This window comes from Takifugu flavidus, chromosome 14 (assembly GCF_003711565.1).
Source record: "Takifugu flavidus isolate HTHZ2018 chromosome 14, ASM371156v2, whole genome shotgun sequence".
Taxonomy (NCBI): domain Eukaryota; kingdom Metazoa; phylum Chordata; class Actinopteri; order Tetraodontiformes; family Tetraodontidae; genus Takifugu; species Takifugu flavidus.
This window is the reverse complement of record NC_079533.1, coordinates 1,729,774-1,753,180: the sequence shown is the minus strand read 5'-3', so window position 1 is coordinate 1,753,180 and position 23,407 is coordinate 1,729,774. Positions and strand designations below refer to the sequence as shown.

The 23,407-nt window shown below is 47.0% G+C and overlaps 2 protein-coding genes across 3 annotated transcripts; one reads left to right on the top strand and one right to left on the bottom strand.

The window, feature by feature from the left end:
• Window positions 1-232: 232 nt before the first annotated feature.
• On the top strand, window positions 233-12,568 carry hlcs (holocarboxylase synthetase (biotin-(proprionyl-CoA-carboxylase (ATP-hydrolysing)) ligase)). Its single transcript, XM_057054164.1, has 11 exons — window positions 233-628; window positions 946-1,080; window positions 1,407-1,569; window positions 2,162-3,156; window positions 3,465-3,644; window positions 4,770-5,050; window positions 10,651-10,718; window positions 10,978-11,138; window positions 11,297-11,411; window positions 11,521-11,734; window positions 12,210-12,568. The coding sequence occupies exons 1-11, from the start codon at window positions 389-391 to the stop codon at window positions 12,379-12,381; spliced, it is 2,724 nt and encodes a 907-aa protein (XP_056910144.1). The 5' UTR covers window positions 233-388; the 3' UTR covers window positions 12,382-12,568.
• A 562-nt stretch (window positions 12,569-13,130) lies between these two features.
• Window positions 13,131-19,486, bottom strand: LOC130537375 (single-minded homolog 2-like). Of its 2 annotated transcripts, none has more exons than XM_057054165.1 (11): window positions 19,049-19,486; window positions 16,954-17,036; window positions 16,513-16,602; window positions 16,333-16,441; window positions 16,150-16,235; window positions 15,865-16,064; window positions 15,665-15,771; window positions 15,316-15,463; window positions 15,086-15,239; window positions 14,753-14,999; window positions 13,131-14,674 (listed from the first exon to the last, which is right to left on the bottom strand). In XM_057054165.1, the coding sequence occupies exons 1-11, from the start codon at window positions 19,221-19,223 to the stop codon at window positions 13,986-13,988; spliced, it is 2,088 nt and encodes a 695-aa protein (XP_056910145.1). In that variant the 5' UTR covers window positions 19,224-19,486; the 3' UTR covers window positions 13,131-13,985. The 2 variants fall into 2 exon arrangements, with proteins under 2 accessions (XP_056910145.1, XP_056910146.1); XM_057054166.1 differs by having other exon boundaries at window positions 14,753-14,996.
• Between the last annotated feature and the right edge of the window lie 3,921 nt (window positions 19,487-23,407).

The window sequence follows — 23,407 nt, the reverse complement described above, 5'->3', positions numbered from 1 at the left end:
TGGGGTACTGCCCCCTTCAGGTTTGGCGCCAAGATCAGCAGGAATCCCCAATTTAAGGGGGTCTGTCGGCTGTAGAATAAACATCGCCGTGGGATTCCTTCTCTATCTAAACACGTCTATCTGTCCGTCTGATTTACGAGAAAAGACGTAAAACGTGTCATTATTGACACCAATTTCACGAGTCTGCACAGTGACCACTAGAGGGCAGAAAGGCGCTATTACTGCACACGCTGTTACATCGTAGCAGAAGAAGAAGATCCGGAAAGAGAAAAGTATTAATAATATTAGAAGTCTAAGGACAGAATTGGTCATAGGCATTATTTTTTTTAATACGTCTGGTGCGGGGGGAAATATCCATAATGGCCATGTTGACATATGCTAATTAAAAATGTTAATAACCTTGTGTTACGTTTACATGTGGGTGCGTTTTCACAAGTGCTATTCGGCGCTGATCCGAACCAGCCTATGCAAACTCAAGAGCCGCAGCCTCAGCTTCTGCTGCAGCCTCTGCACCGGTTCCTCTGGAAGAGCCTCGACTGGGCCCCCCCTGTGCAGCCCCCTCCCCTCTGAAGGAGACACGGTCTTCCTCCAGCTGGGGAACAAGACCGTCTATCTGACAGAGCCTCAGGTCAGTGACTGGGTAGTATCGCACCTGGGCCCAACTCCTCTGTAAAGTCTTTAGAACCAGCGATAATCAAGGTATCATCACAACATTTAAATAAGCAAGCGTTAAGGTGAAAGACGCTACATTTATATTTGCACATGAGTTTGTGAAACGTTTCTGCGCAGGTCACTGAGACCGCCATGTTTCAGAAGTGTGACCCGCCCGAGCAGTTTATTGGCCAGTAGCTGGGCAAAGTTATTTCTACATATAAAACACATCTGCCAAATGGCCAATTGATAAGGCACCTTCCGCTGACCTCTGAGTTCCCCCCTTGTCTCCAGGCATGTGCTGACATCAGCCAGTGGACCGTGGTGGAGTCTTCAGCGTGGGTCTGTCCACAGGTTGAAAAGATTTCCTTCATTATTGAAGCTGCAGGTCACAGAGGAGGTTGTGATTCTCCCGCGACAGCAAAGAGAGTAGGCACCCCGCACTGCTTTATTTATTCCATTTAAGAAACCATTCAAGATGAATGCTGATTCAGATCGATGCAGAAATAAATACTAGTACAGGATTTAGAAAACTACCAATACAATAATTTCAGATTCTATCATCATAATCAGCTCTTTCTCTGTTATTTTGTACAGTCAGTTTTTATAGAGAACTACATGTGTTTTTCTAGCAGTATGTGGTCTAGTGCTTCTGAATAGATTTCCTAATCCGCGAGTTTGGAGGACAGAATAATCCTGTACCATTTCTCAAGGAGAATCAGGTTCGATCTAACTGGTGTGTGTGCTTCATACAGGTGCTGAAGTGGTCTGACTACTGTCTACCTCTGGCTTATAGTCCCAGTCAACCATTCAGGGTGGTTGCTCAGACGAGCCTGGAGAACTTCAGTCTGCTGGGTGTCGCTTTCATTGAAGACCGCCTTCATCTGGACGATGGACTTGTTCCCTCAAAGATAGTCCGTACGTTACTTTCAGTGGTCAAAGGCCTGCATCTCACTCCCAGCACACAATTCTTTTCTTTTTAATCAAGTTTATCTTCTGATCAGCTGAACAATTTCTAAAGTGACCAAATGTGCAGAACTAGCTGAGAGTGTTGATCTCATGTCTCACTCCAGCTGTTGAATTGCATTTGGAGTCTGGTGGATCCTTTCAGCCCTTTCAGTGTATTTATTCACCATCACAGTGAGCTCGCCACACACACACACACACACACACACACACACACACACACAGACAGGGCTTTAAGTTAAGCCTCAGTTTTGTCTGTATTTCTTCACAGACAAACAGAATAACTTCAGTTTACTTGTTTGAGAATTTTCCTTGTAACTCGGAATTTCCGCCTCTTGCTTCCTTTTTATAACGTGAGCCTCCAAAAATGGCATTTGGATATTGAGGTTTATTTTGGAGGGAAAGTTCCCTACAAACCAAAAACCAACAATGGCCTTGAGTATTTCTCCCCATTATTCGGTGTATTTAATTGTTTACTCTTGTTTGCTGTTTAAAAAAGAAAAGTCCATAGTTTGTATTCAGGCTTTGTCCTTTCTGTTGGTAGCGGTGCGTCTCCTGGAGCCCTCTCCCAGTGCGGTGCTGGAAAAGCAAAGTCAGCCAGCCTCAAAGACGTCCGAATGGCCGTGTGGACCTCTGGCTGGGCCCTGTGCTGCTGAGCCTTTGCCTGCTTCCTTGGCAGCTGATCACCGGCTCCCTCTGTGTCATAAAGGCCGCTTTCTTGGCCAAGAGGCCAACAGGAGGCGGGGGTCTGCACCGGTCTGTAGCTGCCAGGATCTGCCAGGACCAGTCAGTGACACAGAGGACCGTTCCTTGGGGACTCATCACCACATGGAGGGCCATGGACACCATCTCCATCTCTCCAGCTGCCACGAATGCTTAGAGCTGGAGAACAGCACCATTCTCTCTGTCAAATACGCGTCCGTTGAAAACATTCCTGACCTTCCCGACGATAACTCAGAAGTGAACAGTGTGGGTGAGACCGAGGCGGACCACAATGTGGGAGGGTTGTTCGACCACAGCCGTAAACCACCAAACGTGTTGGTGTACACTGCTGGCTCCCAGGAACGCTTTCAGACAGTGTCCCGACTTTTGTCAGAGTGTATAAACATGGAGAACAATATTATATACCACCTCCTCCCCCAGCAGGTGCTCACTGATCCCTGGGCGGAAAACACCAGGCTCTTGGTCCTGGCAGAGGAGGAACCCTTGACACCCCAGCTTCAGGCCTGCTTCCTCACCTACCTCAGCAAGGGTGGCAGGGTCCTGGGATTAGCTTCCAGCCTCTGTCCCGCGGGCATCTGTCTGGAGGGCCGGCAGAGGCCACAAAAGCAGATCCGCACGCTAGCGTTTACCAGGGAGGACAGCGTGGAGCTGGAACTTCATCTGTTGGCGAGTGATAAAGTCTACGTGAGAGATATTCAGGGAGGAGGTGAAGTGGAGCTGTGGGGGGAGCTTAAATCAGACGTCCTCCATCAGAGAGATATGGTTATCGTCAGGGTTACCCACGAAGAGGATGGTGGAGAGGCCGTCCTCTGTCAGGTAAAGACACGTGTTTATTCAAGAGACGAGAATATAACAGCATAACAGGACGTCAGACACCCCCGTATACACCAAACCGACATCTTGTACTGTTATTAAATCTCAGATTTGGAAAACAATTAAATGTCCGTTTAGTAAATGTTTATTGTCCTTTAAAGATGCATAAGTGTGGTCTATGTCTATTAGCAGAAATCTATATTTATTTATTAATAATGCAATTGACCATAAAATACAATAATTGTAAGGACGTTTTGAGATTTTTGTTGTCAAACTCAATATTTCAAATGCTCTTTGCTCCTTCTCCGAAGGTCCACCTGGAGATTTCCCCAGATTCCCAGCAGTTGGCATCAGAAGGTTTTAATAAGCTGAAGGTCAGCAACGCTTTGCGATATGAAGTGTTAACAGAGATCCTCACTTCTCTGGACATCAGCTGCAAGAAAACCGCGGTCCCACCTCTCAGCCCGGTGCACCTCCTGGCCACCGATCAGGTGAGGTTAGAACTTCTCATCGGGCTTCAGGGTCACTTTACAGTCACCGGATTGTTGTTTGGTTAGACAGGGTGATTATCTTCATTATAGATTTATATGCTGTGCAGGCATATGTCTTCATGCCTTTTCCCAGTTTGAGACACACGAGCATTTATCTCTGAGTGTTAAAAGTAAAAAAAGAAGTTCAAATGAATGCGTGAGCAGGTGCTCGGAACAGGCCTGTAGGGGGCGCCAGAGCGCCGATTTAAGAAGCTAAAACATGAACGATCATTCTTTAAAACCTGAATTCCCTCATGTCAGCACTCAGACAGTTGCCTGGTGTCTAAAGTTGGCTGTTTTATTTTATTTTTACAGAGTCTGGGCTCCCGTAGCAGCCTTGCCCAGATTGCTTTTTGTTTTCTTTGGTCTCTGTTTGGACAAATGTTTGACCTTTGTCCCCGCTGCCACAGCCATGTTCTCAAAGTCATGTAGCAGGTTGATTAAAATTAGAGGCTGCTCAATTGTTTCCAGACTGTTTTGTAGCTGTGTGCTTGAGCTTGTGTCGGCTGGTTCGGCTCTCCTCTTCACATTACCTGCAGCTAACCGTTAAATTGGCAGATCATTTTTCCATATAGAAGATTTTAGCATTTAGACCCAACGTGGCTGGTCAGCTGATGCTAAACTGTGTCTGCAGGTTATACATAAATAATGTTATTGGCTTGAGGTTTCTGCATTGTTATCATCTTAAAAATTAATGTTCCAAGTTCAGAAAATAGTGCAGCTGGTTTTTAAGCACTTAGGTCTTTGTGGATGCAGCTGAAGGGAAAAAGGACTCAAATAAATAAACAACCAAAAAGCTGGACAACCATCAAGCCACCAGTAGGAAAAAGGGAATTTGTTCTCTATATTTAAAAATTTCATTTTCCTCTGAGTACTAATAATACAAACTAGTGTTCCCTCCCTTCCTAATATAACTTTGAGAGGACATATGATCAAATATAAGACTTGATGAACATCTAAACACGTCCTTCTGACCTCAAAACCATCCAGAAGTTGGGTAAAGTTGAATCATTTATGAATGTTGCTCCTTTTTTGATGCCTTTCTTTGCACAGCACATTTTAAAGCGGCGTTTTCCCCTTGTGCAGGGCGCCAAGGCCAGTTTTCTGGAATGGTTGAAGAGCCGAGTCGATCAGAATGGCCTCCTGACCTTTTCCAAGGCTTCTCTAAGAATGGTGTCAGGGTCTGAGCTCCAGGCTGGGAGCGTGCGTCCCGACGGCCAATTGGCTCTGGTGGTGGCTGCTGATGAGCCGCAGGAGCTCCCTCACTTCTGTCTGGAGACGTACAGCAAGAACCTGAAGACAGACGTGTTGGGCCACACCCTGCTGTACGCCGAGGTGGCCACCTCCACCATGGACCTGCTGGAGGGGTAATACCTCGTTACTAAACGCTCACGTGCGCTCAGGTGCTCGCCGGCCTTTTAAACAGTGGTCTGATTCCACCATATTCTTCTCACCATATGATCAGTGCCAGTAGAAATAGGAGGTTACCAAGGCCGCAGGCTGCTTCTTCTGTGGTGCAGGAAGGTAGCGTGAAGCTGGACTGCTGTCTGCCCTGGGGGGCACGTGTGTGCTGCAGCGCGCACGTTTAAAAGGCTGCCTTATGAGCGGGCTTCAAAACCAAGTGCTAAAATGATTCCTGCCAATGTTTGATTCGTTTTGAGTGCATGATTTGAAGTGAATTTTAGGTTTCAGCCCCCAGAGTCACTTTTCTCTGTGCATTTCATTTTGGAACCTGATATGTGGATAGAAAACCTGCAGAGTTCCGGTTGTGTGAGACCGATTTACTCCTCGGCTGGAATGTTTAGTTTTCATGTCATAGTACAAGATACTTTTTTTATTATTTAATTAGTTGTAAAACCACAGTTGTCTGTAAAACAAATGGGTGGTGCCAAAAACTGTGTTCGTTACCCCCCTTTAAACTCTGTCGTACACCAGAAATGAGGATAAGAGGATAAGAATTCCCCCAATAATGCAGCAGTGTGTGTATGTGTGTGTGTGTGTGTGTGTGTGTGGGAGGGGAGACGGGCTGGAACTAATTTAATGCCCAAGTGACCTCAGCAGCAGAGCCAAGTTGTACCTAATAGACTTCTTTGTCTGCGTCCACACATGTGAGTCAAAGTGGCTGTTGAGCAGGTCGATCAGGCAGCAGGTGGCAACAATTAAAACTGTCATAAAGTTTGAAAAATGGATGTTGGAGCAGCGCTGAGCTGATTGGAACAGACAGTGTTGTCATTAAGGTTACACCAAAGCTGTGTGAATGAGGGGCCGGCTCACCTCGGACCTGTTGATGCACTTTGATTTCCTTGCTAATGTTTGACGTTCCAGATGTCCAACCAGCCCAAGCCTTGATTAAGGAATGCTTTTTTAATTATTATTCCTATTATTATTATTTCTGCAGACTTTTAGGAAAAATCAGGGGCCAGACTTAAAGTGCTTAAAGATTTGAATCGCCAAGTGTATTCACCAAATACGCACGTTTTCATTTAAAAGGACGCATTTTAGTGCTGAGATCTTCCGTCTTCTCCATATAAACTTACTGATACATTTGCTTTTGACTTTAGACGAGTGGAGACTTGAATCATCAAAACCTACGGAGGGTTGAGCTTTTTCATCTCCGTCCTTCAGGAGAAGAATGAAGCTCGTTGCCCCTGAAATTCTAAAGAAAGTTAATGAAGTTGTGGCGCATTTGTCTCATTTCATTTGCCTGTATGAATAATCTGATCAGCAAACAGTTGGACAGATGATGAATCGTAGGGAATTCACTTATTAGAGGTTTTTGACAGGACAAAGGCGGCTGCTTTGTTATAATCTGAGGACCAAATAAAGCCTTTGGAGGAGGTCTGAAGAGTTCAGCAGGACTATGAAGATGGATGGGCTGCTCCTCGGGGCTTTCTGAAATAGAGCTGATGAGAAGTGGTGCACAGGCTTTGAGCCTGGGCTCAGAGGCCTCCATGATGTTTGTCCAGGGTATTAATGCCTGTTTGATGGAGAAAGACTCAGAGCAGCCACAACTTTAGACTTTCTTCTCACCCTGACGTGGGATCTAGGCAGAAAGCAGTCGTCTGACCTCTGGAGAAGAAGGTCTTTTCTTAATTGGTTTAGAAATGCTTCTAAAATTGTTTAAAAACTAATAGTAACCAATGATGTTTCCATTGATGTTCAGATGAACACTGAATCCATCCAGCTAATATTGTTGTTGGACCAGAAAATATGCAGTAGTGTGAAATATTCCAGAAATACAGACGGGACATGGCTCCAACTAAACTGTGAGTGTTGACTGCATTACAAATGTCAGGAGTAGTAGTAGTAGTAGCAGTAGCAGCAGTAGTAGTAGCAGTAGCAGTAGTAGCAGTAGTAGTAGCAGTAGCAGTAGTAGCAGTAGTAGCAGCAGTAGTAGTAGCAGCAGTAGTAGTAGTAGCAGTAGTAGTAGCAGTAGTAGCAGCAGTAGTAGCAGCAGTAGTAGTAGTAGCATCAGCAGTAGCAGTAGTAGCAGCAGTAATAGTAGTAGTAGTAGTAGCAGTAATAGTAGTAGTAGTAGTAGTAGTAGCAGCAGCAGTAGCAGCAGCAGTAGCAGCAGCACCAGTAGTAGTAGCAGCAGTAGCAGTAGTAGCAGCAGTAGTAGTAGCAGCAGTAGCAGCAGTAGTAGTAGTAGCAGCAGTAATAGTAGTAGTAGTAGTAGCAGCAGCAGCACCAGTAGCAGCAGCAGCAGCAGTAGCAGTAGTAGCAGTAGTAGTAGCAGCAGTAGTAGTAGCAGCAGTAGCAGTAGTAGTAGCAGCAGCACCAGTAGCAGTAATAGTAGTAGCAGCAGTAGTATAGCAGCAGTAATAGTAGTAGCAGCAGTAGTAATAGCAGCAGTAATAACAGCATTAGCAGTAGTAGCAGCAATAGTAATAGCAGCAGTAATAACAGCAGTAGCAGTAGTAGTAGCAGCAGTAGTAGCAGCAGCAGTAATAACAGCAGCAGCAGCAGTAGTAATAACAGCAGTAGCAGCAGCAGCAGCAGTAGTAATAACAGCAGTAGTAGTAGTAGTAATAACAGCAGCAGCAACAGTAGTAGTAGCAGCAGCAGTAGCAGCAGTAGTAATAACAGTAATAGCAGCAGTAGTAGTAGTAACAGCAGCAGCAGTAGCAGCAGTAGTAATAACAGTAATAGCAGCAGTAGTAGTAGTAGTAACAGCAGCAGCAGTAGCAGCAGTAATAGTGGTTTGTGTCACAGTCTGATGTGTCACAGTCTGGAGCTCCATCCATCAACATTGTGTCCTACATCATGTCCTTCATCCTCACCGTCGGAGGTTCCTCCATCATTAGCCACAGAGAGCTGAATACTGTCGTTCTGTCCTGGGCTCTTTTCAACGTAATATCCATCTGAATCAAGGATGCGTCGATTAAAAATTGGAGTAAAAAGGGAATAAAACGAAGAAATCGGCCATTTTTCCAACACACCCAGACTATAACAAATGTTAGCCCAGATTCTGGGTGTTTATTTAGGGAGCGTTAACAGCCTGGAAGTGTTTATTTGTGAAAAGGTCAGAATAAGAGTCTGTTCCATTTTTAAAGCCACTCAGCTGCTTCAGAGAACATAATTGTCCTTTTCCTGCTCTGTTGAACTTGATCCTCGAGCCTGGAGCAACACCTTCTTGTTGACTTTCTCCTGTAAGAGCTGGAAGCCCACACAGAGAGGCCCCAGAGGCCACTTTCCCTCCACGTTTTCCTTCTGCACATTACTGTTCCATCAAAGAAGATTGACAAAGAAAGCAGCGATTGTGGGTTACATTCAGATGTCTTGCTGGCTGAACACAGATGTTTGGTGTTGTAGAGACCACTGGAGTATCTCCTGACGTGACCCCAGGCATGACCCCAGGCATGACCCCAGCTCTGCCCCTGAAAGAGCCTCCTATGAGCACCACCTTTGGGACATTGTCTCTATCTGGAACTGAGCCTGAGCAGAGAATCGGCTCAGGTGCTCCAGGGAGTGAGCAGATGTCTGCTGCTGACTGTCCACAGTGACACCGTGTGACTCCATGGAGACGCAGAAAACCAAACCAATTCTTCATAAATGTGGCAACAGGTTTCACCATAAAAATGTAACTGGTCCGATTGACCTCACGTGTTCCCGCTGTAATTAGAACAGATTGTAAGCAGACGCCTAAATGGGCCCAGCTCTTCTTCTGGGGAACATGTGGTGCAGTTCTGGAGCGCAGTCATGCTAGAACCACGTCAAGAGCACCAGGATCAGGCCGCCATCATGGCTGTTGACTCGTGGAACCTGCCAGATACTTGTAAATGTTAGAAGTAACAACTGCTACCGATGGTGAGGAATTCCCCAATAATGCAGCTGTGTGTGTGTGTGTGTGTGTGTGTGTGTGTGTGTGTGTGTGTGTGGTGTGTGTGTGTGTGTGTGTGTGTGTGTGTGTGTGCGCCAACATGAAAGCAGATACAGTAGCTTCACACACGGTCAGCTCAGTGTTTTACAAACGTGCGCTCCACCTTTTATAGGCCTGCTCATCAGCAGGTGACATCATTCCCAGGTGACATCATTCCTAGGTGACATCATTCCCAGGTGACATCATTTACAGTAGAGCATCAGAAGTTATTGTTGTCTTTCAGTCCTTTACAGAAGCTGAAAACCAAACCGTGTGTGTGCGTGTATGTATTTGTGTGCGTGCGTGTGTGTGTGTGTGTGTGTGTGTTCAACCTTATGAATGAAGGTGTGAACTCTGAGAGCCGTGGAGGCTCCTCGGCCCACTTCAAACCCCAACAAGGTCGTTCCTCGGCCTCAGCTGCGGCGCCGCTGCGTCCCCCCCCCCCACATTGATCACTTTCAGCGGTGCAATTTTGAAATGATAATTTCTGCTGTCCCTCCGTAAACAGGATTAGCTAAATTAATTACATTTTCACATTAGCTTGTTCTCTCTTATTGATCATCCATTTGATGGGGGAGAATGATCAATGCAAACACGCTTATGCACGGCAAATCCAGTTTCAAAAATGAGCATTGATGGCAAAAATAATCTTTTAATCTGAGATATTTTAATCTGAAAAGTGAGAGGATTTTTAAGGTGGACCGATCTGGGAGATAAATGGCTTTCAATGAAATTAAATCTTAACTGACCTCATCAAATAAAAGCATTCGGTTTTTGGAGTTGTGTTATTTTAGCTGAAACGGAGGCCAGCCTTCTCTCTTTTAGATCTCTTCTCGGATATATTGACCCAAATTTCTTCCTATCGGGAGTAACGTGCATTAATGTTGCCGTGTGCTCCAGCTAGTCCAGTCACACCCTCATGACTTCTCTTGATGTGACCCCTCCAGTAGCGGGTCAGGACCAGAACGTTGATGTTCAGTAGAACCTCCCTGTGCTCTCAGCGCCTCTGTGACTATCGATCATTTGAATCTCCTCCGTCGGTTGTGTCCCAGCTCTTTCAAATCCGATTGTTGGTGTCAGACCCGGGAGGGAGCCTCCCAGGAAACGGGTCTGCGATCGTTCAGTGGGAATTCTCTGGTCGCTTTAAGCTGGTTTAGTGGTGAGAAGCTTTGCATGATAATCTCAGGGAGGCTCTTCTAATCCTTCACACATTCCAGCTCTCTTGTCCATCAACCTTCATCAGCTCTTTAACTGAAACCGGGGTTTGGTTCTTGGTCGTCATGCTAAAGTTCCTTTTGTGCTGGTTCCTGGGCAGATGTTTGCTCTGAGGACACGGCTCTGCTGCAGTGTCAGCGTCTGTCCCGAGGACACCAGCCTTCTCTCGCATCCACGCGGAAACTTTCCTTTCAATGTGGACCAGATCCGTCCTGGTTCTTTTCCAACCCGCCTCGCAGTAGCCGGAGGGGGTGAGGTCTGGTTCCAGGTTCTGTTGCAGGTCGTTCCTGCTGTCGTTGGAAGAATGTCAATTTAAATGGACAATTCATTTGCCAGTGCTTTACTCGTTTTGCTCACGGCCTGATTTTTATTTTGTATTTTTGCTTTCAGGCTGACTCTGCACTCACCAAAGGATGTGGGGCTAATAGCAATAGCTGCTCATCAAATTCAGGGCAGAGGTTAGTCTTCACACACACGCACATTCCTATCTCTGTGGGGACTTTCAGAGACATAAAACATTGACCAGCTCCCTAAACTAGACCCAATTCTAACCTCCATGTCTAAACTAAACAGCCCCCTCCCACATATTGGCACTCAATATGTGGTGAATGGGAGGACACACACACACACACACACACACAGAGATGGATAGTTGAGTGATCCAGGATGTAGTGTGTAATTTGTGTTTTCCCACCATTGCTGCTGTTGCCCCTGCAGGACGGGGCAGAAACGCCTGGCTCAGCCCTCTGGGTTGTGCCATGTTCACCGTGGGGCTCCAGGTTGAGCTGAGCTCCAGGCTGGGCAGGAGGATTCCCTTCCTGCAGCATTTAGCTGCTCTTGCAGTGGTTGAGGCTGTCCGAACACTTCCTGGATACGAGGTATTGTCCTTTGGTGCCACAGCCTGACGTATGTGCTGATGTATAAAGAGAGAGATAACCTGGTTCACTGCTATACGTTAGACCCACCTACAGGGAATCCTCATTATAGTGAGGACGAACTGATTAGTGATGTTAAAATACATTTGGATCTTTTTCAGGACATAGACCTGAGGGTGAAATGGCCCAACGACATCTACTACAGTAATCTGATAAAGCTTGGGGGTATACTGGTGACTTCAACTCTAATGGGATCAACATTTCATCTACTCATAGGTAACAGCTCATTAATTCATATGAAAGGAGTCAGAAAATTGCTGCTTTGATATATTCCCTCTGTCTTTATAGATCTTTAGAATCAATAAACTCCATCTCCCCTCCACAGGGTGTGGATTCAATGTGACTAACAGCAACCCAACTGTGTGCATCAATGACCTCATCCAGCAGCACAACCTGGAGCATGACGGCAGCCTGCAGCCGCTCAGCTGTGCCCAGCTCATCGCTCGCACCGTCAGCTGCCTGGAGACGCTGATCAGCAGCTTCCAGCAAGGAGGTGCAGACGCCGTCCTGCCTGCTTACTACAAGAGATGGCTCCACAGGTAGGCTTAGCAGACGGGGGCCCTCACCTGGCGGCATGCTGTGACGTCTCTCACAGGGGCTACACCTGTATTACACCTGTATTACACCTGTATTACACCTGTATTACACCTGTATCAATGTGTGGTCACATCATTTACACAGTTGAAGTAGGACAAAGAAGGAAAAGTGTACTAGGGCTTTGGTAATTAGTTTAATTTAAATACATTATTCAAATATTGGTGGGTGGGTGGATGGATGATGGGTGGGTGGATGATGGGTGGATGATGGATGAGGGGTGGGTGGGTGGATGGATGGATGACGGGTGGATGGTGGGTGGGTGGATGGATGGATGACGGGTGGGTGGATGGATGATGGATGGATGATAGGTGGATGGATGATGGATGACGGGTGGGTGGATGCATGACGGGTGGGTGGATGGTGGGTGGATGTATGCGGTCCTTGAACTGACACTGGTCTCCTGTGTTGGACCTCCAGTGGGACCAGTGTGCGGCTGTGGAGCGAGGACGGGCTGGAGGCGGAGGTTGTGGGTCTGGACCACAACGGCTTCCTCCAGGTGTTCAACAAGCAGCAAGGTGTCCTCTCTCTGGAGCCTGATGGGAACTCTTTTGATATGCTGAAGAACCTGCTGGTCATCAAGCAGCATTGAGTTCAAACGTCTCTACTAAATCCATTTTTAAAATGTAGTTTGTAAGAGATTAATCTAGAGCCGAGTTAGTGGCCCTCAGTCGTGTCAATAATAATAATAATATGTGATATTGAGAAGGTTATTGGGACCTGCTGGTTTGGGACAGGCAGCCATTGTTCACCTCGATCAATAAACACTTCAGCCCTCACTGATGTTTCTCCTTTCATGTTGCACAAACGTGTTTTTCAAATGAGTCTTTCACAGAAGTGTCTGTCCATCTGTTCTCCGTCTCCCCGCACCACCAGTAACCACAACTAGACCCCAAGCAGGTAAACTGGCTGATGAGCTCTGGACCTGCTGGGATTTTGTACCAGTTTGCAGTAATAATACTGGGAGGGTTGATGGTGAGGGAAGAATGGAGCAGGAGGTCGACAGGCGGATCGGTGCGGCGTCCGCAGTAATGCTCAATTCAAGCTCTCGATTTACCGGTCGCATCTAGTTAGGATGCCCCCTGGACGCCTCCCTGGTGAGGTGTTCAGGGCATGTCCCTCCGGTAGGAGACCCCCGGGGAGACCCAGGACACGTTGGAGAGACTATGTCTCTCGACTGGTCTGGGAACGCCTGGGGATCCCTCCGGATGAGCTGGAAGAAGTAGCTGGGGAGAGGGAAGTCTGGGCTTCTCTGCTTAGGCTGCTGCCCCCGCGACCTGACCCCAGATAAGCGGTAGAGGATGGATGGATGGCGATGGAAAATACGTTAAAACCAGCAGGAACAGCTTGGAAAAGGTTTATTATGTGTGGTTGATGTTCATGTGCTGAACCAGAGATATTAATGGGCACCTGGGAACACCCAGACCCATTCTGGGATGTTCAAAATGATGTCCTGGGGTCTCCCTGAAGACTCACATCAGTTAGCGCTTAGCTTTTAGTCCAGGGGGGGTGAGAGGAACCATTATAGAGCCACTAGTCCAGAACCTGTTCAGACACTCCAACCATGTGATGTTTACACCAGTCAGCAGTCCTCTCCCAGCCCCGATGCTGGGTCAACACCAGTTATTGGTCCTGTCCTCACAGGGTTCCCCCTCAGGTTCTTGAGGCTGTGCTGTTTGAACGTGGTCTGCTCCCAGCATCACCTCTTCTGGGCCCCATGTGGACTAAAGCAGGGAGAACTACCGGTACCTCACGGCCGTGGGCCCCCTAAACCGGCACCTTCACACCAACCGCCTCAACGTTTGAGCTGCTGTGGCGACGCTCCCAACAGCCCGATCGCACCCCCGTTTGAGGGTGTTCATGTTTCGCACTCAGTTAAATAAATAAATAGACTAAATTGTTTGATGTTTCTCGAGTAATGTGAGCTGTTAAACCGAAGCATAAATAGCCCTAAATACAATATCGTCAACATCTCTTGAGGAACGTTTGAAGTCGTGAAAATGACATATAAAAATCCTTTTCCATACGTGTTGCACCATGCAGCTATAGAAGAGTATACACATGCACGTTATTTCTCTCTAATACACGTGAGTTCCACAGAAAGTCCGTTTCATCCCTGCGGGGCATCAAGCTACTGGATGCATGTGTAGAAACCCTCAGATTGGTCTTTTCTACTGGGTCCGGACTGCCTGTAGGTCACCTCTTGTTGGTGATGATGACGGACGTCCCGATGTAGGAGGGCAACTCTCTGAGACGCTCACACGAAGGCTTTGAATACGGCCTCTCGGAGCCACAACAGGCCGATCCTTTGTCCTGCCGGTTGTTCGGCTCCCTGACTTGGCTCAGCGGGCGGACTTTAAAAGAGCCGCGTTTGCTCAACACTTGATGAAAGTTGAACGACATGTACGGAGACTGAGTTGCCAGTTCAACCCCGACCCCCACGCCTCTGAAAAGTCCCCGCTCCTCTTGGGCAGATCTTTTCTCCAGCTCCACAGTAGATCCCAGCTTCTGGTGGCTGTCAGGTGGAAGTCCATATCCTGCGGTTGGGTACTTGTACTGTGGCCCTTTCTTCTGCTCCAGTACCACCTGCACTGGGAAGTGTTGGCCCCTACTGCTCAGTAAGCCACCTCGCTCCTCTTTTCCCAGTACAAGGCCAGTAAACAAAGAGCAGGCCAGGGCCTGGTCTCCTTGAGGTCCCACACCACCTTGGAGACCATGTTTGCTGGTGTAGAAATGGGAACAGAGACCTGGATCTTTGCTGGGGAAGCTTTTCCAGCTTTCATGGGCTCCTTCCTTTAAGCTACCTGCAAAATGTTGGTTCCCACAGCTGGAAGAGTGACGATACGTCCCGTCGGGGTACCTGCAGTCAGCTACCAGCGCCGGAGCTGTGGGGCGATAATTAGAGGTAGAGAAGAGAGTCGCCGCATTTTAATCCTGAAAGCCACGTCAGACAGGGAGCTCACCTGTGTACTTGTTGGACAGCGTGCAGCTGCTGCTGCTCGGTCCAACGTGTCCCCCAGGCAGACCCGGGTCAGGCAGCTGAGCGTGTGCTGGCTGCTGCTTCTGCTGGTACTGATGGGTCAGAGCCTGTCCTGCCTCTGGGCCGGGGCTGCAGTTCTGCCCGCCGCTGAGAGTCACAAATCTCTCCTTCCACACGTCCATCTGAGGTGAGCAGCTCAACTGGTCCGACTGGCTGCGGCCGGCGGCCTGCTGGTCGCGGTAAACAAGCGACGCTGAAGGTGGGTTTTTGGTTTTTGCACATAGCGGGTCAGTGCGTTTGAAGGTCTAAGGCTTACCTCAGGGTAGGGAGCAGCTCTGAGTTTAGGTTTCATCCTGGCTCCTTTGCCTCTGAAGTGTCTGGGATGGTCCTGAGTGGAGGAGAGCCCGTGGCCCGGTTTCATGGCTCGATTCTGGTCTTCTGATAACTGCAGCTCCTTGCATTCAGCGGCACTTTGCACAAATCCAGAGGAGACCAGTGAGCAGCTGTGGGCCACGCTACATGGAGAATTGTGAGGGGCCAACTCACCTGAGCACATAGTTCACGCTCACAATACAGTGGGGTCTGGAGGAGCGACTGTTGTGCACGATGGTGGCGTAGCTCTGCACCCACACCCATCCTCCGTGCTTGGATAGCATGCGGTAGTACTTGGTGGTGACCTGGCCCTTCACCAGCACTGCAGGGAGCAGAGACACATCTGCATCAGCTGCCACACAGATGCAGCCCAACCGCAGGTCCTGCCGAGGCCTGGAGAACTGGACCCGGACCTGGCTGCGGTCTTCACGGACACATTCGAGACTTGCTTGTACCCACCTGCCATCAAACATCTACGGTAGAAACACTGAAACTCGTGTGCGGACTCGCGTCAGCCACTTACACAGGTGATGAGCGTAGCGGAGATGAAAGATGTCACAGGCGTGAACATGATGGTACAACGTCTTCTCTATCAAGTCCTGGGGCTCGAAGCCTGTGAGCTCTGCCACTCTGGCAGAAGAGAGAGCGCACGTGGTGGTGAGTAAGGATGTCTACATACATGAAAGCTATACGTTCCATCCATCCAGCTGCAGCACATCTGACCTAGTGTCCAAGAAGATGAGCTTGAAGTCCAGACTGGCCCGGAACATGAACATGTTACTAAAGAGCTTGATCTCAGTGACGCCGCTAGGGGGCAGGGAGTGGCCCACCGCCACCAGACCCACGGTCTGGTAACAGGACTCGTACAGCGCCAGATCCAGCGTGCACTGGCGCACCTTCAGGTAGCCGCTGCAGTGGATGACCTGCACAGGGAGCAGCACGTCCTCAGGTGTTCCACATTTTAGGAGAGACAATATCCTGAGAGGGGCCTGGGTAGATGCCACCGACCTTATAGCCACCACACGTCAGTCCTGCGTTTCGTTTAGCCAGAACACACTTCATCCTCAGGAAGAAGGAGCGCTCTGCTTCGTACTCTGTCACACACATGCAATATGATGACGTGAGATGAGATATCAAAGATAACGTTAGCGTATTTACGCGACAGCGACTAAAATGGTGGCCTAACATCACCTTGGGTCACATGGTGCTGCGCCGGCTGGCACAGACTCAGGACTGCCGTCATCTCGTCGTGGTCCGATGGGTGGATGTACTCAAAGATGCTGTTTCCCGTCAGCTCCACCTGAGGAATAGGAAAACGCTTTAATGCCGCAGCCTCACATCGCCGCGGCAACAGCTGATCCTCAGTCCTACCTGCGACAGGCCGAGGTGGACGGACGCCGTCTCCGAGATGTACATGATTTTACCGTCAGACGCCACAACAAAGACGAAGCCGTCCAGCGTCTGAAAGACCAACGTGGCCCTTTAGACAGGTCACATGATTCATTAATTAACTCTTTATTAACTCTTCCGCCCTCCAGCAGGAGTCGCAGCATCTTTACGGCACTCACTTCCTGTTTGGAATTTCATGCTAATTAATTATTTTTCTTCAAAAACGTTTATGGAGGAACGGGATCGTTCCGCAGGTCACGGTCGGGATGTTGGGAGGGTCGGCGGACTCAAACCAGTCCGCGGTAATTAGCTGCTGCGTCGTGGTCAAAGAAGGAATTTCTTAATTTAGGACCCGAGGAGGACGTTTACAGCTAGTAAAGGGTAGTAACCTGTGAATCACAAACCAAGTCCAGCAGGACTGACCTGTAGAAGGTGGGAGCCCAGCTCTCTGCTCATGTTGTCCAGGGGACTGTAGCCGGTCGAGTGGCCCCATCCATCACCCAGACCTCCACACAGAAACAGGAGGATGCACAAAGAGTGTCACCCACAAGGTGGCCTCTCAAATCAGACATAATCATCTTCAAATTCTCCAACGTCAGGCTCAGATCACATATTTAAAAAGGTGCTATTAGATGAAACATGCTCATTACTTATACATGTTGAGAGTTTTGATGAGCTATAATAAAGTTGACCTGTAATATCTGTCGCTGTCAGCCACTGCAACACATCATATTACATAATTATTACTGTCATTTCAACTTTAGTTACACTAGAAATAATCTTCAGACAGGAGTCTGGTGTTATTATACCGTGTGTTGGTTGTGAGAGAGGCCTGAAGGAGCTGCGGATATTAACGGAGTTAATAAAGAATTAGATTATGTTTTGTGTAAAAAAAAAAAAAAGAGAAAAAAAAAGCTTTCTTCAGACAAAGATGTTGTTGATGTTCATCAGGAAACTTTGAGCCTGATGCCTTTGGTGGTCTGTGGCTACTGCAGGCTCTCGGCGTCGGTCTCTGCGGGTTCTCATCGGCCCGTGCGGGGTCTCATCGGCCCGTGCGGGCTCTCATCGGCCCGTGCGGGGTCTCATCGGCCCGTGCGGAGTCTCATCGGCCCGTGCGGGCTCTCATCGGCCCGTGCGGAGTCTCATCGGCCCGTGCGGACTCTCATCGGCCCGTGCGGGGTCTCATCGGCCCGTGCGGGCTCTCATCGGCCCGTGCGGGGTCTTCTTGTTGCCGGTTCTGAGTGTTGACCTCATTTTCATTTAACAAATAGCATTTGAGCCTATTTGCGGTCTTAATCAAAAGAGTCAACTCTGGGTATAATATTTTTTTAATTATTAATATTTTGTTTGATTTGAATATGAGCTGCTTTAAACGTGACTATTTTTTCCCATCATTTGGGACAGTAAAATGACCAAGAGATATCTTTTTTAAATTGTGTTATTAGTATTTGGAAATAAACATCTTCCACTTTCAGTATTTTTGGGACATTTTTCTTCCTAAATTTCCCTCAAATGACTTTCAACAACTGCAACATTAGATCGGAAAATTATCTGATTTTCATCTCACGAACAAAATTTAAGTGATTTTCAATTAAATTTGAACATTAAAAATACGTTTTAAATGGAAAACGAAAGGGCAGTTTTATCCTGTTATTTTTCTAGAAAATGGATTAGAAGCCTCATATTATTACTACAGCTAATAATAATATTAATAATAGAAGGACATCGACGGTTTAATCACAGTAAATCGATTTTAATGTGTTGGTTTAATTATTTAATATTTCAGTTAATATTATAATTATTCCAGAAGAACATTAAGTAGACAGGCGGGTCCGCTGGATCCCGGAAGGTTCATTCTAAGACGGGATCACTAGATTCTTAAGTGAGCACTTCCGTGTGCGTGGAAGTTTAAAAAGTCATTTTCATCCTCATTTGCTTTAAGAAATGAATCGTTTATGTTAACGAAACAGTTATTATTTGATCATAATTACTGATATTATTAATATGGTCGAGATTGTTGTCTTATTATTCAAAGGAATAATGGAGATATTTTAGGTGCTGATCCTGGAAATTATTATTCAGTGATACAGAAAAAATATGGAAAATGTTTGCTTCAACCGGTACATTGAAAGGAGTCTGGATCTATTTTAAATCTTTTGGCGCACTCATATTAATTATTCTTTTTTTATCTGCATCTAAAAGATTTATTTTCATTATTTAAGGAGGCGGATAATCGATTCCAGTGAATCGATTTACTGTTATTTTAACATTCTGCTGCTGTCTTCTAAAATGTTTAACCTTGAAGTTAAACCATGTTTTAATAAGCTGCGCGAATCCTTAATTTATGATTTCCTTTTAATTTAATTATTTTGTTGTAATAGACTTTAATACTGAAATGACAGAATATCGTTTGGTGGGAATTTAACTATTATATTTCTGTGTGTGTGTGTGTGTGTGTGTGTGTGTGTGTGTGTGTGTGTGTGTGTGTGTGTGTGTGTGTGTGTGTGTGTGTGCCTACCGTCGGGGAAGAAGGTCCTCATCTTCAGGTAGCTGCTGGTCAGCCGGATGATGGAGGCCTTGTCCAGCTGGGAGGTGATGGCGGCCGGCAGCGGCAGCAGCTTGGCCAGCTCGTAAAACTCTCCGTTCTCCTTCTCTCGTCGCGTCTTGGCGGCGTTCTTGCATTTCTCCTTCATCTTTCCAGGGTTCCTGGAGGAGGCCCGTCAGTAAAAGAGGATCCTGAACTTCCTGGAGTCCATCTGAGATTTAGGGAATAAGGTAGATCTGGGAAAGCTGGGTGGATCACTGGAAATGTCACCTCGGTCCATCCATCCCTCCACGTCTCTCATTTATCTACAGCCCATCATGGTCCAGGACAAGTGTCCTGTGTGGACATCCTGAGCAGCAGGACAGGTCGGGAGGGATGAACCTGCAGCTTTAACACGGGGAGGAAAAGTGAAAGGAAAACCACTTGTGCCTCTATCCCGCCCCCCTCCCTCTCTCTCCCTCTACCCCTACCTCCCCCCCCCCCCTCTCTCTCTCTCTCTCTCCTCTCTCTCTCTCTCTCTCTCTCTCTCACACACACACACACACACACACACACACACACACACACACACACGCAAAGACATAACATTAGAGCGACAGAGACCTTTGTTTATTTATATATCTGCATGTAATGAGTGTTTAGAGGCCTCCTCTGGAAGCTTGGGTCCCCCCCCCCCCATCCATCTCTGTCCTGTCCTGGACTCACGTGGTCGGGGGAGGGCGCCATCTTGTGGTGAGCACCATTCAGAGCGACTCGACGTCATCTTGTTGGATCTTGGATAAAACATTTGGATCCAAATTAGGGCTAAAATGGCTGGTTCATTGGACCAATAATGAAAGAATTTGAAGCTGAAACCTTTTGTTTTGGTTCAGGGATTTTCTGTAAACGCATTTATTCTTGTTTGTGGTTTATTTCAATGCATCTTTTCACATTTAATACAATGAGCTGAATAATTATTTTGGTTTAACTGGTTCCCAGTAGCCAAGACCCATTAAACAGTTAATTACCTGGTGGTTGTGCTGCTGTTGTAGCTTCTAGATTTAAGCTTAGAAGATTCAGTATTTGTCCAGCGTCCAACATTTTTCTTCCCCTTGCTGCTGGTCCTGGAGGTTCTGATCCATGGTTCCATTGTTGACATGGAGGCGCTCACAAGCAGCGTCCAGTCCCGCTAAAACCAGGATTTTTGCTCATTCCCACAAAAATGTAAGAGCCTCTGACTGGTGCTTGAGGAGCAGAACATTCCAGAACGGGACGACACAAATCTGCTTCAGGAAGACTGGGTCTTATTGACAGAATATTCCACATTTCCTTGGAAAAGTAAATGTTTATAACTTCCAGTTTCAAATGAATGAAGAAATAATTAGGATCTAGAAAGAGGAGAAAAGAAAGAGAGCACAGAGGGGCTGTGAAGGCCGTGGGACCAGCAGAGGTGCTGATGGAGGCCATGACCCCGCTGATGCTGCAGAAGCTCCTGGAGGTCCTGGCTCACAGTGGCGGGGGCTCCAAGGCTGTGGCGGAGATCAGGATCTAGGAGCAACAGGGAAATATGACCCTGGAGGTCAGCGGAGATGTGGCCTCACAGCCAGGACAACAAGACCAAAGACCCCAGATTTTCACCGTGGTGATGGGAGGCAGGGCTGCGGAGCGTGGAGCTGGACAGGATCTGGGGGGGGGGGTTCCTCAAAGCTGCCTTCATACCGGCGCAATCAGCTCCGCTGCTGTTTGCATTGGCTGCTCCCGTCTGGCTATCAGGTTGTGCAGGGCTGTCAGTGATGGATGAAGCACGCTGCAGCGACGCTCACCACACACTCGCGCTGGAATTTGGAATTTCGGAACGTTCTGAGCTGGACGGAGCCCCCGAGCATGTGGTCCTCACGCAGGCTAGGACCCCAGGGACCAGTGAACCAGGCCGGGCCGGAGGGGAATAAAGCTGCTGGTGACAACGGCAGCACTCGGCCCACACTTGGACGTTTCCATGGAGACTCATTTCTATTATGGGGCTGTAGATCTTGGCTTGATGCAAAAATAGATTAAAAACAACATGGCCCCTTTAATAAAGTGATAATTCAGTGTAAACACTTTAGAAAAATGACAAGATTAACAGATTGATAATAAAATTCTAATAGTCAAATAAGATGTAAAATAAGGAAGTTTTTTTTAAAATAAAGATCAGGAGTTCTAGTATTTTTATCATATTGGTCTGAATTGTTGTATTTATGGTTTTAATTCCTGTAAATATGTCGAATCATCGGCTGAATTGTTGGCCTGAAGACCAAATTTATTCCAAATAAACGTGGTTGAACCTCCAAATAATCCCGAAGAACCAAAGATGATGAACTTTAACCTCTAACAGATGATAAATGTAATTAAATAAAAAGACTAATGTGATTCCAGATAAAAGCACTGAGCCCATTTCACCCCTAAACACTATTGATATTTTATTCAACAGTTTTAACTCCATGTTTTTGGTTCGTTGGGCCATTTTTAATCTTTCTATGATCCATCCATTCATTCATATTTCCAGGGTCACAGAACTGCAGGAGTCAGTAACTGGAGAACTTCTCAGTTTTCAGACTTTATTACTTTTAGGAGAAAAAATATTTCCCTCACACAAGCACAGTGATGACGGATGCAACTTTGGCCCTTTTAGCAGAATTATTTGCCTTTCTGAGAATTATAATTGGGGCGGTGGAAGCTTGGACTGTCACCCTCCGAGCTGAGGCACCTTGACAAGCTAGCGAAGCCCTGTTTGCTCTCACAGGCCCCTGCAGTGATGCAGCTGGGATAGGCTCCAGCACCCTCCCCTGAGCCCGCAGGGGATGAAGCGGTCAAGAAAGGAAAGAATTGGAATTATGGGACCAAAGGAATAATAACTGAAAAGAAGGTTGAACAAAGAAGCAGGATTCCGACACCACCTCATTTTTATCTTCCCATTTCATTTGGTATTTTATGTTTCTTGCGTTTGCTTGTTTTTTTATATTTTATCCTCAATGACGCGTCACATCACATTTGCTGCTGCAACACCGCCACCACCTGGCCAGTTATGGTAATTACACTTGACCGCAGGAATACTGTGCACTATGTGGGAATGCTCCAGTTTATACTACTTTAATACTTAATAACACTATAATGATGAAGGTTCATTGTGGTTAATCTCAGTTATGAGCTTTACCCATTACATAACACTGATGACTCCCATAAATTCTGACATCTGGATCTAATCTCAGATACATGAAAATGATGTTTTGGTTTGGAAGTTGGTCCCCATTAAGAGCTGACGTCACCAGTGAGGCCTTCAAAAGACCCCTGAGCTCCCTCTGAATGGAGAGGATGCCATGAAGAACTGCAACATCATTCTGAGAAACAAAGATCTGTTCAGGATTCCTGATCATCGCAACATGCTTCGCCCTAAAATGTTGAACTCATTTATCAGCCTTTGTTCTTTTAATTTCTCTGAAGAAGTGGTTTTGAACAGATTTTAAATCTCCGACTGACCAGGAAGAAATGAGACGCCTGCAGCACCTTCAGACTTTGAACAGTTTTAATACCAAATGTTGTTTGAAATAACATTTATTGTGTCTTTGAAACCACAAAGTATCTCAAGTTAATTCAACACACGCAGAGTGAGTGCTGCTGCCTGGTGACACTGGTGGTACCGGTGGTACATCTGCAGTCATGGACATGTCGCTCCTGACCCACTGTAGAGCTGCTAGAAGTGTCTCACATTTTCATAGTAAACTAACGAATCACGTAAACAGCAAAATTCAGCACAAAATGACTTCACGCGTGATTAGAAGCTGCAGCAGGTTGAAAGGAAACCATTCACAGGAAGTACCAAGAGCCACCACGGAGACAAGATGCATGTCTGGGAGAAACAGCTGAGACGATGAAGAGCCATCATCATGAAGGTCCAGGGTGAGGTCCAGGGTGATGATGGTGGCCTCAGGCGTGTGTGTCGTGGTGTGTCAGGAGAACCACTTTAACCAGACAAAGTGGAGGGAGCCCATCAGGGCCCAGTTAGCACCAGTTTAGCCAAGTCAGCACATCGCTCTACCTTATGTTCTCAGGTAGCAGCAATCAGAACCTCTTCCTACAGGAAATAAACAGCAGCATCACGAGTGAGATGGGAGGAGGTGAAAGTGGCACGAGGAGACACAGATGTGGGAGGAGAAAGCACGTGTTCATGCACACTCATTCATGTGTTCATCTGTGAAAATAAATCTGGTAAATGAGCCTAAAAAGAGTCAAACTTTAGAATGTACCTGATTTTAGAGCCTGAAGGTGAGTTTGTACTCGACTTCCCTGTTCTGTGTGTGTGTGTGTGTGTGTGTG

Bases quoted from the DNA above. Each gene is read 5' to 3' on its own strand.
- LOC130537375 (XM_057054165.1), bottom strand. From the start codon at position 19,223: ATGAAGGAGAAATGCAAGAACGCCGCCAAGACGCGACGAGAGAAGGAG. The intron at 16,442-16,512 runs GTAGGACTGAGG...CCTATTCCTCAG, and splicing joins TCCACCTCGGCCTGTCGCAG to GTGGAGCTGACGGGAAACAG. The intron at 15,000-15,085 runs GTAAGCCTTAGA...TACCGCGACCAG, and splicing joins GAGCTGCTCCCTACCCTGAG to CAGGCCGCCGGCCGCAGCCA.
- hlcs (XM_057054164.1), top strand. From the start codon at position 389: ATGTTAATAACCTTGTGTTACGTTTACATGTGGGTGCGTTTTCACAAG. The intron at 11,139-11,296 runs GTATTGTCCTTT...GATCTTTTTCAG, and splicing joins GAACACTTCCTGGATACGAG to GACATAGACCTGAGGGTGAA. The intron at 11,735-12,209 runs GTAGGCTTAGCA...TTGGACCTCCAG, and splicing joins TACAAGAGATGGCTCCACAG to TGGGACCAGTGTGCGGCTGT.